Source organism: Bactrocera neohumeralis, chromosome 6, assembly GCF_024586455.1.
Source record: "Bactrocera neohumeralis isolate Rockhampton chromosome 6, APGP_CSIRO_Bneo_wtdbg2-racon-allhic-juicebox.fasta_v2, whole genome shotgun sequence".
In the NCBI taxonomy this organism is placed as follows: domain Eukaryota; kingdom Metazoa; phylum Arthropoda; class Insecta; order Diptera; family Tephritidae; genus Bactrocera; species Bactrocera neohumeralis.
This window is the reverse complement of record NC_065923.1, coordinates 17,261,778-17,281,608: the sequence shown is the minus strand read 5'-3', so window position 1 is coordinate 17,281,608 and position 19,831 is coordinate 17,261,778. Positions and strand designations below refer to the sequence as shown.

Sequence of the window (19,831 nt, the reverse complement as noted above, 5' to 3'; positions counted from 1 at the left end):
GTTTATAATTGCAAAGTGCAATTTTCTCTATATTAGTTGTTAAAAACACAAAATACCATATAAATATGTAGTTATTATACGCATTTAAAAAATTTGTTTTAATACAAAATATATATCTGTACATATATTTGCTATAATATTATATACATACTTATTATAGTGTCTTAAATATTAGAAATAATAATTACAAATTTTAGTTAGTAGTTTAAAATATGATATTTCGAAATTGTACAAATAGCCTGCTTTGAATTGTTACTAGCGGATGCTTTCCTTTTAAAGAGGTACATGAGGGCGTGTAGCTTCTGTTGTCGTGTCGAGTAAATTAGGAATTGAACTGCTTGCATTGTTAGAAGTTGAAATTCCATTTTGATAAGTGTCTATGAAAACAAAAAACAATTTGTTCCGGGTTATGTTAAACAATTAATTTAACATTTTTAGCAGTGGCATTTAAACTATTAGTGTCATTTTATATAATTTACCTTCAATTAGAATGTGATTACGCTCCAGTCGTTTTGTTATCGCATACATCGTACCATAAAATATTAATGGTAACGTCCCAACGATACAGCTAACAACAGCAAATAATAAAATATTAAATTCACGATGACAGCAACCCAGATCTTTAGACCATTCTTCTCTTGTCCGATTCATCTGTGGACAAATATAACTTTTATATGGAGAACAACGAGATATATTTGTTGCAAATAACTAAGGCAAAGTCATACCGAGTCTTGCATGTCATAACAAACTTGTCCTTTGTTATTTTTATCCAAACCAAGATAAAATCCGTTCAAGTCTAGGTATTGGGATAAGCACGACGCACATTCTCTATTTTTATTGTTTGTTATACAATCATCAAAAGCAGTTCGCTTTAAATCGAATACGTATGAATTATTACTGGTAAAGCAATCTGTAATGTATTAAAGCATAAAATAATAACAGTAACATAATTGTTAACTTTATGCTAACCATCACAATACGCTTTCCTCCAAATACCCACGAGTATCGATTGTGTTGTTGAAACTATATTTATACGATCTTTATCAAAAAATTTATCTGTACAATTCTGCTCCTGACGTAAGGTCATGTAAGCTACATGCATCTCAGTAAATGGCTCCTCACATCCCACACAAAGGCTGACTGGCACCGAATGTAGTGTGGAACACTGCACGAATTCACTCTGTTTTTGGGCTAACTCTCGCAAATATTTTTGGCATATCTGCAAATAGCACAAATTAAATAAAATGTTATAAATAAAATGATTGCGTCGAAAAAAATTCACCATGCAAAAGCAAAAATATCGGAAACACCTACATTTTCTGCCAATCCGCGAGATATATCCGTTAAGATTAAAATTATTATTGCTGAAACACTTGGAAAATACATATTGATATGCAATTTTTTATATCAGAGTTACTTAAAATATATTTTCTAATACATGAATTGAATATGTGACCTGGTCTACGAAAAGGGAGCTAACGTGCGAAAAGTAGTTTTCTCGGAAAAGTTGTTAAAAATAATCGTCAGTTTCTCGTTAACTAATTAATTGTTCTCCTTTTTTTGACACCTTAACCAGAGAACTTAAAACAGCTCTCTGCCTAAACCCCCTTTCCTTAGACCAGGTCACACATACAAATAATAACAAAGAACTTGTTTTATTGTGGTCACAGCTGACATCAACAAACATTTACAGCGTTGCAATAAGCAGTGAGGCATGGCTTTACGGAAGTAAATATTTTGATATATTTTACCACATTGTTTAATATTAAACATTTTTAAAATGTTTAAAGCATATTTTCTTATGATATAATGGTATAATTTAAATATGTTTGTAGATAAGTCATTGAATATCAAAAACCATTAACTAATGTTGTCATTTCGTACACCCTGTACTATTTCTAGGTTTCCATACTGCAGTGTTGCATATTTTCGGTCTGTCGTTCATAAATCCAATTCGATATGCATTTTTAACTATTGCCATTGCAAAATACGACGCCGAAAGAAACGTATGTCAGTGGAGTTGTTCGGTGATTAATTTCTTGAATAAAGATGTGCAAATAAAGTCAGCTGAAGTAAAAAATATTATAGTGTGATTTGATGCTTGCAACGCAAAGTTTTAATTGCAAAGTGAGTGTAAATAACCTTTTATAAGGCATAAAGAAGTTTCGAATATTTAAATATTTTGTACAATTGGCATATTTGCCCGCTAGTACCTCTAGTTGATTTGCTGCCTCCTGCGTTCGTATATGTGTGAATTTGTATGTGTTACTTTACGATAGAAGCCGGAAAAGTATGTAAAGTAATTATAAATAAACAAAAATATGAGAAAAGTGCAGTGCTAATAAATGGAAAAGTGTCTAATTCTATTATAAGCGATCAATTCATAAATTATTTGTGAAACAAAATAATTTTTAACGGTAGCTCATACAACACAATTCAGACGAGCCCGCCACTCCTTCACAGGAAAATTTTTCAATTGTCTGCAATCGCTGCTCTGCAAAATTTTGACTCGGCAGTGAATGTAGGAATAACATACATATGTATATGTATATGTTCCCACTGGAGCATAAGACTAGCTGCTGGAGCCGAGATGGTGTTTTAGTGTATGTGTTTCATGAGCCTGTAAATAAGGAAGCCGAATAGCAAACAGCAGTAGCTACCACGGCCAGTTTAGGGAGTTATTTGTCTGCAAATAATCAAACGGAATATTTTTGCAGCGGCTGCAAAGGAATAAAAGTAAATACAGAGAAAATCTATGTTTAAAAAGTGTGCAAAGGAAAATGTGTAGTGAGCTAAGATCCTTAAATGTACAAGATAAAAATATTTTATAATAATATGCGGTGAATCGTGCAAAAAATTATCCACTTGTATACAGTTTGCTACAATTTCACATTTCTAACGGTAAGTGCAGAATGTTGTTTAGAATACAAAGATATCGTTATTTTATAACTAATATCTGTTTTGCCACGCCTGAGATAAACCCCTACTTAGTATTATGAATGAAATATAATAAGTACACTTCTCCTCCTTCATGCCTTACAAAAAAGTTTTGCAGTGGTATACACCTAATTGTTTACATATAGAATATAATTATATTTTTTTTTACAATTTCTTACACCAAATTGTTATGCTAGTGGCGGTATTTTAGATTTGCTGTTTTGTTGATTTTGTTTGTTGTATGTACATATGTATGTAATGAAGCTGCATATAATCTAAGAATGTTTTTCAAACTCGAAGAGTATATTGGCAGCAGCTTCGTAGCAGCTTTTCCGAATGACAAAATTTTATGCGCAAACTCCGTTTGTGGAGTCTTTCCACATCTTTCCTGTATACAGTTGCAATGTACATATTTACTACTGATTAAGTAAATACAAATTTTTGTATGTTCACAAATGCTTTCCAATTAAAAAACAAAATTGATATAAGTTGTAATATGTGGCGGTCTTTTTTGTTTTGAAGTGGCTGTCAAATTTAACTTAAAATATAAATTTCTTCTAAAATTATAAAAAAAGTGGTGATGCATAGAAGTCACAAATCTTTAACAAAGTCATAAATCTTTAACAAATATTTTAAATTTTATTTAGTGATAAGAGATATGTAGTAATACCATCTGGTACACATGTATGTTTGTGTTTATATGTATACACAAATGTTGTAAGAACATTGCAATATGATCCAATATCCAAGCCATTACACATACTTTAAATCTTAGAACGTTTCGTAATTACTTTACACTTATGGCTAAACGTCATTACAGTGAAGGAACAAATCTATTGTTAATTTCTGCGAAGTTTCGCTTGTGCAAGAAATCATAAAAGGTATTTGCAACCAGTTTAAAACTCCAAACACTTTATGGATGAATATTGTGTTCAGTGCCTTACAATAGTTATTATTGTGATTATTGCAAAGCTTTTTCTAACCACCATTGCTGCACCGCTATTAATGAAAGTAACCAACAAACCGGCTGCAGCAGTTTGACGGAATAGCATCAGAAGTGGCATAACTGAAGGCCACACTACATAGTTGGGAAGTGGCTGCAATGATTGCTATAAAAATGCAGTTTCAGATTACCAGCAGCCCGTAGCAGGGCACTTGCATTCGTACTATGGTTGCTAAATAACTTTTTAACGCTTGTAAGACCGCAAATGTATGAAAATTTTTGCATTTGTGCTAATGTGAGTGTTGTTGTAAATATGAAATCAACGTCTTTGCCGCCTTGCGACAAGTCACAGCCATTGAGTCAGTTGGCCAGTTAGTCATGGGCTCGTCAGCCAGCTGTAGTCAGTCGGGCGAACAGCTTGGGCCGTGCACTATCGCTATATAAGTTTATATACGAAGTATGTGCGCCGATTTATTCTCGATTATTTGCTATTCGAATTTTGTTTTCATTCGTTGACGCTTGTCTGCCTGCCTGCCTGCAAGCATGTCAATTCTCCAACTTGTATGCCCACAAGTGTACATATGTATGTGATATATGCAGTGGCTGTCTGTCTGCGCTGCTGCAAACCAGTCAGTCACCGCGGCCCACTTGTATGGGCATGTGCAGAATTCAGGAGCAGTGCTACATGGAGCACTAACTGCATGTACTCGTACGCAATTGCAGCCCCCTTTTATTGGTTTCGCGTTATTACTCGGTCTCCCTTTTTATTATGTATAGCTGCACATGTACATATGTATGTGTAAATATTTTTCAACGGTTGCATGTGTTGTGGAAAGTATGTGGCGTTGTCAGTTTGTTTTTATTTTTATTGTATTTGTAGTGCTGTTATTCTTGTTGAAACTTTGAACATATGTTTTTCCTTAGATATAGCAATGCTTTTAACTTTGAAATGATGAATTTTTATTTTTCATATTCTTCGCAGAAGAAATGTATTTTATTATGCCTTAAACAGGGTATGTTCATATGTACATATATTATGTTTGTCACGAAGTATGTAACTCCCAGTGAGTCGATTTAGACATGTCCGTCTGCTTATAAGCGAAGTAGTTTTTTTTTTGCATACATTTTTTCACCTCCAGAGGTTATACGATATATGTAGCTGTCATACAAACTGATCGATCAACATCAAGTCCTTGTATGAAAATCTTTTTCTCTGACAATATATCTTAACGATATTTGGCTTCGGTGCAACCGTAGTTAACTCTTTCTCTTGTTTTACATTCAAATTCTCTAGTTTAAAGCTTAACTCTTATTAAATGATTCATTAGCAGTAAAGCTTTATATATATTTTTTTATTGAAATTTAAAATAAACAATTCAATTGCATCTTAAAACACCATCTTTTATGACAAACCATAAAATTCGTGATTTCAACGAAACAGTTAGCCACTTGAGTGCTTCGAATAAACAACAACCGATCGACATCGTCTCTGCGCTGCGGCAATGCTCGGTTTGTTGTTAAGTCGCTGCCGCCGCCAGTCGTCAGTGTTTGGGCAAAAGTAAAACCCACACACAGCTGTTGGGGAAATCAGGTTTTCGCCTGCCAAGTCAGCCCAGTCAGTCAGTCTTTGCCATAATACCTATTAGTTTGTTGTTCTTGTTTCTTCATTTTTATTTGACTTTGTTTTTTCCACACAATTATCATAAACATTCTTGTTGTTGTATTTTATGTTTTCAATCATATATATGTATGTACATACGTCTGTATGTAAGTACATATGTTTGGTTTTGGTTTCCAAAACACTTGTGTTACCATTTGCCAAGTGTTCGTGTCGCTTGTGCAAGCTGCGCTTTGCCGATGCTGTGCGCCCAAGGCGGCATTATTTGTTGCGATTTTTTTTTTGCTCAAACACAAAAAATTTGCATCACGCGATCAGTTGCGTGTGTGTGACAGCGGCAATACGGCCAAATAAAAAAATGTTAGATAACTGCGATATACAAAATTACACCAATTTTTTGTTTTTATTATTTTTTTTTTCGTGTGCGCAGTAAAGACATGGAGTAGGTTGCAGTTATGTTGAAAAAATCGCTGTGATTGATTGTATGTAAGTATCGATGATGCATGCATTAATTTTATTTTTAACTCAAACGAATTGTTTCATGAAGTGCGCCTCCTTCAGTAATTTTGAAATAAGCACAACTTTCGTTGTGCCTAATTAGCTTTGATCCAATCACCTTTTTGTATTTTTCGTGAAGTTTACTTTTTGCTGTCATAGCCCGCTACTTGTTATTACGGAAGTTGGGTTATTATCTATTTGACTGTTCAGGAGGTCTTTACGCATTTATGTCTAATATAGTTTAAAGCAATCTAAATAATCTTCTCTGGACGAAATATTCAGAATTCTACAGCTACAACAACAACAACAACAAATGCTTGTATTAGCTCTAAAGAAGCCAATTTCAAAGGAGATTAAAAAGTTTGCATTAAAATACTTGATTTTTTTTTTGTCAGTCCGGGTCAAATTTGTTCAGATGCTTAAAATACCTGATTTTTTCGTCAGTCCGGGTCAAATTTGATCAGATGGTATATCATGTTTTCAATTATTTGCTCATTATAAAGGGGCACTTTAGTGTGCGGAAATCTTGGTTAATGTCTTAATAACTTGATGTCTTAACAACAACAACAACAAATGCTTGTATTAGCTCTAAAGAAGCCAATTTCAAAGGAGATTAAAAAGTTTGCATTAAAATACTTAATTTTTTTTTGTCAGTCCGGGTTAAATGTGATCAGATGGTATATCACGTTTTAAATTACTTGCTCATTATAAAGGGTCACTTTAGTGTGCGGAAATCTTGCTTAATGTCTTAATAACTGGTAAATACTAGGTATTATAACTCTTCTATCTATTCTAATAAAAAAAGAACAAAGACCAAACTCTACAAGCCACTCATCGCAAAAAAAAAAAAACAAGAATTTAAAAAAATAAAAACCAAAATATTTAATATATGTAAATATATAATAATTCTAATCCTTCCTAATTTCTTTTAATACTAATTCCAAATCAAATTATTATTTGAGTAAATTATAAAAACTTTAAATATTTTTAACTGATAAATCCTCGTTCATAACTTTATTGCTCTATACCCAACTCTCTCAGCCGGCTCACTAAAATTAAGCATCAAGTCACCTACATTATATTTACCATATATCATACCCATAAGTTCATATGTATGTATAGAGATTTATCATCTTTATTGCCGCTGCATCATCAAAGTCTGGCAGCGCGTCATTTAATTACTTCGGGATTACCCCACGAGTGCAATTCTGCAGTGTTTTCACAGCCTCAACAGCTACCGAAAATAAAACGGTGCCCATGGCGCTTGAATGACACAATGCTTTCTAAAATTAAATTACTTAGGCTGTAGGTACAGACTATCTATGTATGTATGCATAGGTGTGAATGTCCCTTGCTTTGGCATTAACGGCATACTTATGGGGAGCGTGTGCTCATACATATAATGTATGTATGTAATATGTTGCAAGTTGCCTGTCATTCACGTTGATATTAACTTTTATAAAATTACAATTATCTTAATAGCTTACTCGCTTGCTTAATTACTTAAAATATTTTCTAGTTTTTTCTATTAAATGATAATTGTTTATTTTTATAGAATTTTTCAAATATTTTTGAATAAATTCTTTATAGACTTTTTTTATAGTTGCCGCTAATTGAACTAAATTTTTTTTTTTGAGAATAGATAGAGGAGTTATAGTATCTGCTATCTACCAGTTATTAAGGCATTAACCAAAATTTCTGCACAGTAAGGTGTCTCTTTATAATGAACAAGTAATTTAAAAGTGACTTACCATCTGATCAAATTTGACCCGGACTGACGAAAAAATGCAAGTATTACCAATATTTTTTATCTCCTTCGAAATAGGTCTCTTTAGAGCCAATACAACCATACACCTGTTGCTGTTGTAGTGGCAGAATGCTGCCAAGTTGACAGTCCTTGATCGGATAAAAATCCGGGACACTTCCGGTTACTTAGACCCGATTGTCGTGGGAACGTCCACGCACTTGTCATAAGCCTCGACTGGCATGGCTTTAAGTGTTCTCAGCGCATTGCGTTATAGGGAACCGAATCTACTGATAACGTTGGCTGCGCGATAACTCTTCTTTCATATTTGGCCAAAAAGTCTGTCACAATGATTCTAGAATGTAACGGCGCATTATTGACGCGAAAAATCCATGAATCCATGAATTTTCTGCCTACAAATTCGGTCGTTTACGATGACTTTGACAAGGTTTTTTCGGTTTCGGCTCAATTTTGGAGCATCATTCGCTAGATTATTGAACAGCTTCGACGACATATTCATGAACCCACGTCTAGTCACCACCTCTTCTCGACGTCGCTTTTTGCAAAATACTCGGTTCGTTTGATACGAATCTAGCATATAGCCAAAATGTTAACCAAAATATTAATCAAAACATTACATTGAGATCCCCTGCTATCTCTCTTCTCTTTCCTCAACTTTTTCGATGTTAACATCGACATTAAAAAGGTTGTATCAATTTAGGAACTAATTTTTTATCGAGTCGGGTTTCGCGCGCAGTTCAAATGAACCAGTCCGGTTCAAATTTGATCAGATGTGTAATATTTCAAGCTTTAAATTTGTATCTTAACATCCTTATACTCCAAAAATGTTACGTTAATAACGGCATTGTCAATGTCAATACTTTCAAATTCGATTATTATATTTCTCCTTTTACTATTATTTTCCGTACCCTCCCCAATCTGTCATTTCGATACAAACTCTGCCACAATTTCGGCATGTCAACCTCCATCCTGTGCGCATCCTTCCTACGTCCGTTTTATTGAACAATTGCATTTGCTCTCTGTTCACTCTTTGCTGTGCGCTGCTGTTCACAGGTGTATACATGCACATACATGTTCCTGAACAGAATGGTGCATCGCAAATGTGTACGGAAGCATTTTGACTAAACGCATCAAAAGTTACCCACGGCACGAAACACGACATGACACGACAATGCCAGTCGGTTAGCAAATTCAATATCCTCACAATGACGTTCACTCAATGCGTAGTGAGTGAAGCGCGCATTATTCTATGTACGCTCGGAAATCAATTATTGCTCTTTGCGGTACGATACACGACATTTTCAGGAAGTAAAGTTTGGCATTTCACTGAAGGTTTGATTTGAAACGAGGTCCCTCTTTATCTGTGAAGGATTTTTTTGTTGTAAATCACTAGATTATCGTTACTTTCAATGGATTCTCTACAGACTTGACAAGTCAAATGTTTTACTGACGTCACAAAAGAAAACATTTCTGTTTTTTAAGAATGGCTTACAAAAGAAAACTTACTGACTATAGTTTTTGCGCAATCTAGAATAACATGTTTTAAATAGTTTTTCTTACAACCTTAGAACCGCTTCTGTATTAGTTCTGTTCATCAGATTTCGGTTTATTTTAACCGACTTTTCAGATGGTCCATCCGTTGAGTGCATTTTTCGATGACTCTTTCGTCTGGTAACAGGCGAATGACACCCGTGATGTTCTGCTCCAAGGCCTGAATCGAAGCAGGATTGTCCGCATGGACTTTAGATTTAACATATTCCCAAAGGAAAAAGTCTAAGTCGTGTGATATTACACGATCTTGGTGGTCTTTTTTGAAGAAATATAGAACGATGATTCCACCAGCCCACAAACCGTCGTTCTTTCTGCATGAAATGGCAGCTCTTGAATCTCTTTAGGTTGCTCTTCGTCCTAAATGAGACAATTTTGCTTGTTTACATATTTATTGAGCCAGAAATGGGCTTCATTGCTGAGCAAAATGTGACTCGAAAACGTCGGATCTTCTTGGAACTTTTCAGGAGCCCATAGAGCGAAGCGATGTTGCTTGGGAAGGTCGGGCGTCTTTAGTTATTGCATAATTTGGACGCTTTCTCGACGTAAAAAACGCCACGTGGTTCCATACGTTAGTCTGAGTTGCTGCGAACGGCGCCAAATCGACTCTCCATGGTGTTCGTGTACACTCTCAGCTACGGCTGCTATATTTCCTTCACTGAAGAAGGTACTTCAACTTGGATCACCTGAATAAATGATCACAGTTAGGAGCTGAGTAGACTTAGCCATGTCCGTCTATCTGTCTGTCTGTAGTGACACGAGAGTTTTAGTTTTTGAGATATCAATCTGAAATTTCTTTTCCTCCTCAAGAAGTTGTTCATTTGTCGAAACCGATATCGGACCACTATATTATATAGCTGCCATACGAAGTGACCGATAAACATAAAGTTTTTGTATGGAAAACTTTTAATTTGTGAATATCTTCGGTGCAGTCGAAGTTAATGTTTTTTCTTGTTTTTATTTTAGCATGCTTTGTTTTTTCCGCTTCTACGCACACATATATCCCGCGCCATACATACATATAAAATATCTGTTGGTATACTGAAATATTCCTTATGCCGTTGCCGGCCGCTATGTCCTTTGCACTGAGTTCGACATGCGCGCGTGGCATTTGCCATATTAGACGCAGCCTACTCACACACACGCATATATATTACGAATATACATGCAACCGCTCCTGCAGGAACATTCACATCGTGTCATGAGTCCTTTGAGGAATTTTTGCTGCATTTTTTGCACTTTGCTTTATTATTATTTTCTTGCCCTTGACGTAGCAGTTGGATTCCTCAGAGCGCTGCCAAAAGCAGTGAACGCTACGGCTTTTGTTTTGTTTTATTTTTTTTTTTTTTTCAACTTGCTTTTTGTTTTGTTTTACATTTGTGCTCTGTCAAACTGCAAGCAGGATGCTTAGAAAGACGCCTGCTGCTTGTGTGTGTCCTGCAAGAGGTTAAATAGCAACGACAAACGCTGAAGTTGACTGCGAATTTCTAAGTTGGCCGTCGCTTTGCTTTATGTCAACTTATCTGCATTCCTGGTCGGGCCAAACTGTTTAGCAAGGCGCAAGAAGCAGCAGAGAAAAGAGTGAAAAAACATAAGGGAATAATGCGAAGCAGCCAAATGGAAGCAGCAAAAACTATGCGTCGCCCGGAGTTGAGGAGTGAGTCGTTGCTTTGGATCGATATTTAAACGACAGCGCTCAGACGTGGCTACGTGCCTTACGCGCAACCGATTTTTAACACCTTTCCGCCATTGTTACGGCACTTACTGCATGCGGCCATTGTGTTTTAGTTGCATTATGCATAAGGCTTTTAAGGATATCCATGCACAAGCCATGCACAAATGCACTTCGCTGTGTGAAATGCATATATGCGTCTGTGGAAGCGAAATTGTATGGACTTTTTTCCTTTACATGCGTCAGTGACTTCCTTGTTCGCATGAGTATCTAAAATGTGTTGAGAACTGGCTGCAGTTTTCAGTATTTACTAAATCTTAATACTGTACGAAGTCGGTTCGATAAGTACGGTCGTATAGTCCAGCAATAACGGTCGGTGATTCGATTTTTGAAAGCGAAATCACGCAGTGATATCAAAGATATATAAACGATCAGTATGCGGGAACTATTTTTCTTCGATGGTAACCGTTTGAAATTGGTTTAGTAAGTTTCAATTTGGTCGCTGGTCAATTTTTGATTTACCGCGCACTTGAGCTACAAAAACAGAGGATACCGTGACGAAAGTCTGCGATCTTATATTGGCAGACCGCTGTTGAGTTACCTCGGACCACAAGCTCGGTAGTGTGACCGCTTCACAGAAATGTTTGACTTCACATAAGCGCTTTCCGACTAACGACTTCTTTTTCACTACGGCAAATTGGTCGATTTTAGACTACGAACTGCTGCCCCATTACCTGGGTTCTTCAGGTTTGTCCTCGTGGCACTTATTTTTATTATCCACCTAAGCGTACTTTCAAGACCTTTTGAAAACATATTTTTCATGCGGGTCAAAGAAGTAGGAGCTTCAATGATATCGGACCGCCCTCGTGAATATTACTTCTAATGTGATTTTAGGATGTGTTCTGTCTTCGGTGAACCTTCACTTCACGTTACATTTGATAGCTTCAAAGTCTCTGAAACCGTCGGACGCGACTTCGGCTCTTGCGCAGCAGATTAAACTCCTACTCATCCAGAATCCGACCCCGATTTATCAAACATAAGTCCAGCGTGCAACGAGTCCCCGCATGATAGTAACCACCTCTTTACATGCCCAGCTAATCCTACATATCTCACAGTCCTCTCCCTATGGTCCGACCCGGCCGAAATAGCAGATTTCCTGGGCCTACCATTGGATGACCTCAATGACAACGTATTTGAGCCTTACCATCCTAACGGGACAACAACGACCTCGGCCGCTAAACCTGTGCCGCTTCTACGATACCGGAATTGTCCCAGATTTTTCCGGTGAAGAGCTGCTATTTCGGCGATCTAACTCTGTTTGGATCAGTACGTTTTTTGGGTTATCTTGGCGACGATGCAGACAAACTCGGGCTTTTCACTATCTTGAATAATAGTAGGGCCAGGTGTTGACATTTTCGAGCTCCAAATCCCTTTCTCAAATCTTTTTACTATCCAGCAGGTTTGCGGTACCCATCTAATGATTACCTTTATTATATTTACCCACCTCTTCTTCAATTCCTCTTCGTTAAAGAAGCAAAGTTTGCAGCAAACTTGGCAGTTTAACATCAAATTCTCAATTGTTCTTAACGCCCGTTGCCAGTGTTTGCGGTGTCTTTGCTGCTTGTCTGCGCACACTTCAACCACCGGCCAAGCACCTCGGCTACCGTGTACCCGTATACTAAAACTTTCGCGCAACTACTGCAAGTATGTATGTGTTTGTCTTCGAAACTTTTTACTTAAATATGTTTGCAAAGGTGCCACTAGGAGCACTGTCTTTGATTCACGGTCTCCACGCACTCTTATGCCTCTGGCTTTGCTTTTTGCACACCTCACTTGCTTTTGTGGCATTGCATCCTGCTGGCCTAGGCCGCCTCCGAAGTCTAATATTACTTCATAGTTTATTTACCTTTCGTAACTTCTAAGGCTTTTTACTTCTCAGTTTTTTCCCGTCCGCTTTTCTATCTCAGCTGTCTTCCATTTCTGCGCTTTCACACGCACACACCTGGCGTTTAAACTTGAAAAGGGAATTTTTTCCGCTTTTTTTCTCATTTTACATTTGCATCTCATCACATCACCAACCAAGGTTTGCACATTCATCCAACTGTATGGGTCTTCTATTTTTCTTTTTCTTTTCTTCACTCGCTAAACAATCTCATTTGCCTGGTTCCTGGTTGTTGGTGTTGAAATTTTGACGTAATGTGCCAACGATTTGCTTAAATCCTCTAAGAATTTGCATAAAGAGTTTTCTGCATTTTCAGCTAGTTATTTCCAATTCTTGCAACTCCACCCTGCTCTCTCCGCTATGCTCCAGCAAAATTATGGGATTTGAATTTTGCCTTGTCGTTGCACACACTTTGCACTTGTATGTGTGCAAGTGTGTGTGTATGCGGGTTGCCACAATATTTGAACATTTTTAAGCGTTTGCATATTTAATCCGCTTTATGCTGTGTCGGGTGTGTTGAAAAGGGCCGACGTGCCAGTGATTAAATTTCCTGTTGCTAGCCTAAAGTTTTTTCCTCTGTGGTTTCGGTTTCCTAGGCGCGGACTGCGTGCTGTGCTGGGCGTTCAGGGGGAGAGCGTGTTGCGTTTAAATTGCAAATTGATGCGGTCGCCTCGCCTATGAAGCAAGTTTACATTTTAATTACAACGTTGATATTCAATTTGGGAGTCTTTCACTCGACTCGAAGGAATACTTCACTATGCTTGACAACAATTAATTACATTAGTACAATACAATACAAATTCTGTTGAATTTTCCGAAAACACCTGGCAGCACGACATTTGAACATTGTGTCTATGTGATTCTGACAAAAAATTAAAATAAAGAACTCTCTCGTAAGCTTAGTCCACCCGCTCTAATTTATAGTAGAAAGTCATTCGGTCCCAAGTCAGGACTACACCGTGGATGACTCATCAAATCGATGATTTGAGTGCTCAAAAATGCTGTTGTTTCAGTCGATGTGTGAGAGCTAGCATTGCCCTGGTGAAGAGTGGTCCGTCTTCCGGTTTTCCCTTTTTCATGAAAGACAACTGGCACACAGATGGTTGTGCATCACTCGGAACTTACTGTTCTGCGTTGTTCTAGTGGTATGATTACGATATATCCTGTTGTTCCAAAGAACAGGCAGCCATTTGCTTGGAAGTTCTTTGTGCGCGCAGAACTTTTGTTAGATTCGGCTCATCTTGAAACAGCCATACAGTCGCGAGTCATCACCTGTCACGATAGCATGACGTGTTACGAAGCATCTCTATCGTATTTTATTAACATTTTTCTCGACTAATCGACACGAGCCTGTTTTTGAGCAATTGACAAATTGTCCAACATGAAAATTTTTTTACAGTTAGATGTAATGCCTATAGTTGCCTTTATTCTACGACAGGTCACATGGCAATCTGTCAATATTAGTGTAAGCACATCATCAATAGCTTCCGGAACAACAGCTGGTTTTGGACGACCTTCACGAAATCCGTCCATAAACACTGGTCCTTGATGGAGCGCCAACGCCAAAAACTGAGTTAAGTTCATCGATGCACTGTTGCTGAGTTAATCCACGTCGACAGTTGCAATCGCGCGTATTGAACTCTATTTGTTAGAAGAGATGAATATTTTAAACTACTGTAAACCAGACAGGTTGCGCTCGTATGTCAAAACGTTCTGAATACGTATAACATTAAAAATGTCAAACTTTACGATACGTTGGGAGTTGCCGGATTGGAACACTAGAGCTGTCAAATCCCCAATTATTAAAGGCAACGCACGTAGATAGGTGGAATAGTTGTCTGTAGACGCTCCTAGACCTTAAAGGGGCCTATTATGAAACCATCGTAACTAAAATCTCCTCAGTTTAGTATGTCCTCTGGTTCAATGCTACTAGAGTTCTTATGCCGTTCCATTTTAATTTTGGTATTCGGCATGTGGGGCCCATATTCCATTCATGCCATATTTAGCTGCTTGTTGCGCGAGTTAGTGGTTGACTCTGACGAGGTTCAGCTATATTTATAACATATCTGTCTACTAACAATCCCAAAGAGATCCAAACCCAAAGCCATTTGGCCGTCTGTATATGTAAATATATTCCTTGTTGTGACCACACTCTTTGTCAGAACAAGAAGGCTTCCTTTAATTGCTGTAGTTCCCGCTTAGAAGACACTGCAGTGGTCTAGTAAATGAAAGACGATTCTGATAATTAATCTTGCTGAAAAGACACCACCTCCCACTCAAATACCTAGTTTGGACAATCCATTAGATGCTTATCCCTGTGTCGCTGTCGACCTCATCCCTTCACCACTCTTCCCCAGAAAGGAAGACATTGTTGAGGATTTCGAAAATCCGAGGTGTTGCGTAGATACGAAAGCTCACTAGGTATCTTAGAATACCCAATACTACAGGCGAATAATATAGAAGATTCCCTCAATATGCCGTATGTCATAATCGGCTCTCCAACTGCTTTGTATAGCTAATGAGTTGTCCGAGGCGTTATTCACCATTCAGGCCTCAACATCCTTTTACAGGTGTAAGCTGCTGTAGCTGCTTTCTTTATCCTAGTGTCTAAGTTCGGTTTGCATGAAAGCTTCCTATCTAAAATTAGTCCCAAGTAGCTTGCCTTATCTCCTATTGTTAGCCTGGTACCATTTTTAATGGCGGCATTATTAGTGGAGATCGGAGTTTTCTAGTGAACAATGCTAGCTCTGTCTTGTTATCATTTATGTTTAGTACCGAGAATTGTCGGCCTTAAAAACTATTCATTTACTCTAAAGCACCAATTTAAGTACCTGAATATCGCTTTTGTGGAAACTGATCTGCAATGTGGCAAGGCGTAAAAGAGCAATGTTACTTGAATTAATAACTCACCGAGCAAGCAGAAAGCCACCACCTATTCTTTTCTAATTCATAACTTTTAGCAATGAAAATAACATTTCCTAACGAATACTTTTATAGCACACTGTAAATATGCATTATGTTCTGCCTTGTACCGTTTAGTTTCTTCTTCAACATTCGCATATTGGCTCTGTCTTTTACAGTACAATCTTCAAATATTCTCAGAATTTCTCATCCGTGAAATGAACACTAATCAGGTCATCCATATTTTCATATTTTCGCCGTTAATGAAGCTTTTACATTTTCACACGGTTTTTGCTTAGCGCTGTGCTATTTGCTATTTGCGCAGAGTGCAGTGTTGCAGGGTCATTTTCTATTGAACTTTTGCATTACAAATCAATGGGCTTTAAGATGTGAAACAATTTCATTCTAAGTTTTGTGAAAAATTTTCTTAGCGCTGTTTTCTGTAGCTTCAAAATCATTGTGTTTTTTTAATTATTGTAATTGTTTATCAAAAAATAATACATTTAAAAGAAAATTATTTTTTTTAATTATTGTATACGTCAAAATTGTTAAAGAAAATTTATTTCATTAAAATTTAATTATTTATAAAAAAATAATTAAAGAAAATTAAGTTAATAATTATTTTAATTATTTATTTATATATTTTTTTCATAATATATTTTTTCCATGTTTTTTTTTTTAAATAAAATCTTTAAATAATTTTGTAATTATTTAAAATGAAATGTTAAAGAAAATTTATTTTATAATTATTTTTTAAAAAAATAAAGAAAATTTTATTTTAAAATTATTTTTATTTTTTTTTAATTATTTATTTTTATTTTTTTTTTTATAAATTCTTTTTATAATTTTTTTCTGTAGTTTTTTTTTCATTTAATAAATAAAATCTTTAAATATTAATAAATAAAAATAATTTTATAATTACTTAAATTACCTGTTTACTTATTTTCATTTTTTAAATAAAACATATTTTTTCATATAGAGATTATTTTAATTTATATTTTTTAAAATAGCATAATATAATATATATATATATAATTACTAAACAATTTTCTTCATAATTTAATTATCATTACTTTTAAAATTTTTTTGAAACATATATTTTATATAAACACTCTAGGAAACAGATTTAACAAAAAAATATTCAGTGCTGCTTTTTTTAACTAAATAATTGTAAAAAATTAAAATTTAATTTTTTATGATTGAAAACTTATTTGACGGTTTGTTTTGAAAAATATTTTAAAATTAATAAAACTTTTTATTAATGTATGTACATATGTATATTTAGTTTGAAAAAAATAAATTTTTAATTTTACTTTATTTACTTAGTTAAATATATTTTTATTTATGACTGAAATTTTTTTGAAATAATTTTAATAATTTCCCGCTGTTTTCTGTAACTGAAAAATAGTAATATTTACTACTAAAATTAATTATATTAAAAAATTAAAAATTTTTTTTTGGGTTCACATTTAAAAAATAATTAATTTTAAATAAATAAAAACATTTTATTATATTATTTTTATTTTTATTTTTTATTTAATTTTTATCTATTTTTTAATTTTTTATTTATTTTAAAGTTACATATATTGCAATATTCATTCAATGTAATTTTTAATACTAAAAAAATGTATTTAAAACAATTTAAATTACAAACATAATTTCTTTATTATTAGAAAATTATTTAAGGTTTAGTTTTCAAAAATAATAAAATCTGATAAAAATAATTAAATTAATGAGTTATAATAATTTTATATATTAATTCGTCTTAAATGTTTTTTCTTCTTCTTTTTTGTTTGTTAATATATTTTAAATAAAAAAAATTAATGAAAAACTAGAAATAATTAAAGAAATATATGTATAATGTATATTACTAAAAAATTTATTTAGTATATAAAAAATATAGAAACAAATTAGTATAAACAAAATTAATAAAAGAACTAAAACTATTGAATTAAAATTTAAAATTAAAGAAAATTATTTATTAAAAAAAATATTAAAAAAAATTTAAATTTTTTATTAAATTTTTTTTTTTTATTTAAATTAATTAGTTAAAATTTAAAAAAAAAAAATAATATAACTATACAATTTTTTTAAGTCCATATTTTTCCATATTTTTAATTTCCACTAAATAATTTTTTTTAGTAATATAACTTTTCTTTACCTTTTATAAAATATTTAAAACTTTTTCTAAGACCATATGCTGTTATTTTATTTTTGCTCATAGCTTGAGAACAAAAACTACGCTGATGACAAATATTTCTCTTCTCTTTCCTTCATGTGATTACAGCGATATATTACAAATATAATAAATAAAATACAAATTGCGTTCATTAAATAAATAAATATGCATTGCAATGAACTTTGAAGCATTGAAAATGCACCGCGCGCTGCCGCAACGACGGAAGTTGCCGTATGAACGCTAATGTTAAGCCAACAGACAAAAGTTATTGGATCATCATCAGCAGCAACAACAACCGCAGCTAAGGCAACAAAGTGCAACAATAACAACGCACAAGCTTTAATCATCGCTTTAAGCTGTTGTTTGCACACTAAAATATATATGTACATATGTACAAATACATATAAATATATTTATTTATGCGCGTTAAACTGCCGCTGGCGTAAAAGAACCGCGATAATTGCGACAAAATGTTGACATAACATATTTGCTTTCGGCTTTTTTTTGGCCCCTTTTCCAATTGCTTATTGTTGCGGCTTTTGTTTGTTGTTGTTGTTGTTATTGCTATTATTGGCACTTTTTCATTTGTTGGCTGCTGCCGTTTCATTGTTGTGTGTTGCTGTTGACTCATTTTAATTGCCTAAAAGCGTTAATGTCCCGTATTAGCACCTAATTTTTCGCGTGGCTTAGAGTTGATTAAGTTTTCAATAGTTTTTTTTTTGTTATATAGTTTTGTATAAAATAATTAGCTTGGATTTGAAAAAAAAAATGCTATTAGCTTCACAGAATTAGGTTATGTTGGGTCTGTGGTGGATCCCCAAGTTAAGGATAGCACTTGGAATGGTAGAGACTTGCTTGATTTTGTTCGATATTATTTGTAGTGTCTTGGCGATCCAAAAATGCTGTATGAATATAATATTGGGTAGTCGAAAAAGTCTTTTCGTATTTTATCAATAGATGTTGCAGTCGTATATCTCCAGGGCTACCAATCCCATTGTGTCATACCATATAGTGTTGGAAAGATGAGATTTTAAGCTTAATTTACCCAAAAAAAAAAAAAATTAATTCGCGAATGTTGAAAAAAGTTATACCCCTTCAAAAATGAGTGAAAATAATGAAGAAATTGGTTATATTTTAAAATTGTTGTATAAAAATGTGAAGAATGCCACTCAAGCCAACAATAAAATATGTGAAGTTTACGGAGTCGAGGCTCTCTCAGTTGGTGTAGCACAACAATGGTTCGCTCGCTTCTGTTGTGGAAATTTCGAAACTTCGATTTACACTGATGGAATAATGTCTTTAGCAAAAAAATGCCAAAAAGTGGTCGACCAAAATTGTATAATTTGTTCATTTATTTATTAGTATAAATATAAAAAAAAATAAGTTGAAGTTTGATTAGACATACGAAAAGACTTTTTCGACTACACAATATTTAGGCAAATAATTTGGTTTTTTTTTTATAATAATGCCTTTTGGCATTTTCTATATTAACCGAATTTTTTAAAGTCCAAATAACAGAGTTTTTTTCTTTTCACTGTTTTTATATATTAAATATATTTATAATTCTGTTTTAGTACCAAAATTTCAAGGTCGTAACAGTAAAAGTTAAAACTTTGACTATTTATCAAATTTCTCTTCTTCAATGACTACAAGCTGCTCAAGCAAAAAAACTAGACATTAACGGCATTAAGTACGAATTTGTAAAGGAAATTTGATATATCAGAAAAAGTATAAAATTGATATCCGAAAAAAATTATAATTAAACCAAATTTATTTCAAAACAAGTTAACACGTTAACTTTGTTTGCAATGAAGCTATAATAACCTTC

At 34.3% G+C, this 19,831-nt stretch overlaps 2 protein-coding genes across 2 annotated transcripts in view; one reads left to right on the top strand and one right to left on the bottom strand.

The window, feature by feature from the left end:
* Positions 1-92: 92 nt before the first annotated feature.
* LOC126763653 (osteopetrosis-associated transmembrane protein 1-like) lies at positions 93-1,635 on the bottom strand. The gene is made up of 5 exons (XM_050481365.1): positions 1,315-1,635; positions 970-1,219; positions 726-910; positions 480-651; positions 93-377 (listed from the first exon to the last, which is right to left on the bottom strand). The coding sequence occupies exons 1-5, from the start codon at positions 1,384-1,386 to the stop codon at positions 274-276; spliced, it is 783 nt and encodes a 260-aa protein (XP_050337322.1). The 5' UTR covers positions 1,387-1,635; the 3' UTR covers positions 93-273.
* A 301-nt stretch (positions 1,636-1,936) lies between these two features.
* The window catches only part of LOC126763632 (uncharacterized), a 191,733-nt gene continuing 173,838 nt past the window's right edge, over positions 1,937-19,831 (top strand). Inside the window, 1 exon segment of the mRNA XM_050481337.1 lies at positions 1,937-2,901. The gene's annotated coding sequence lies outside the window, so the exon portion shown is untranslated.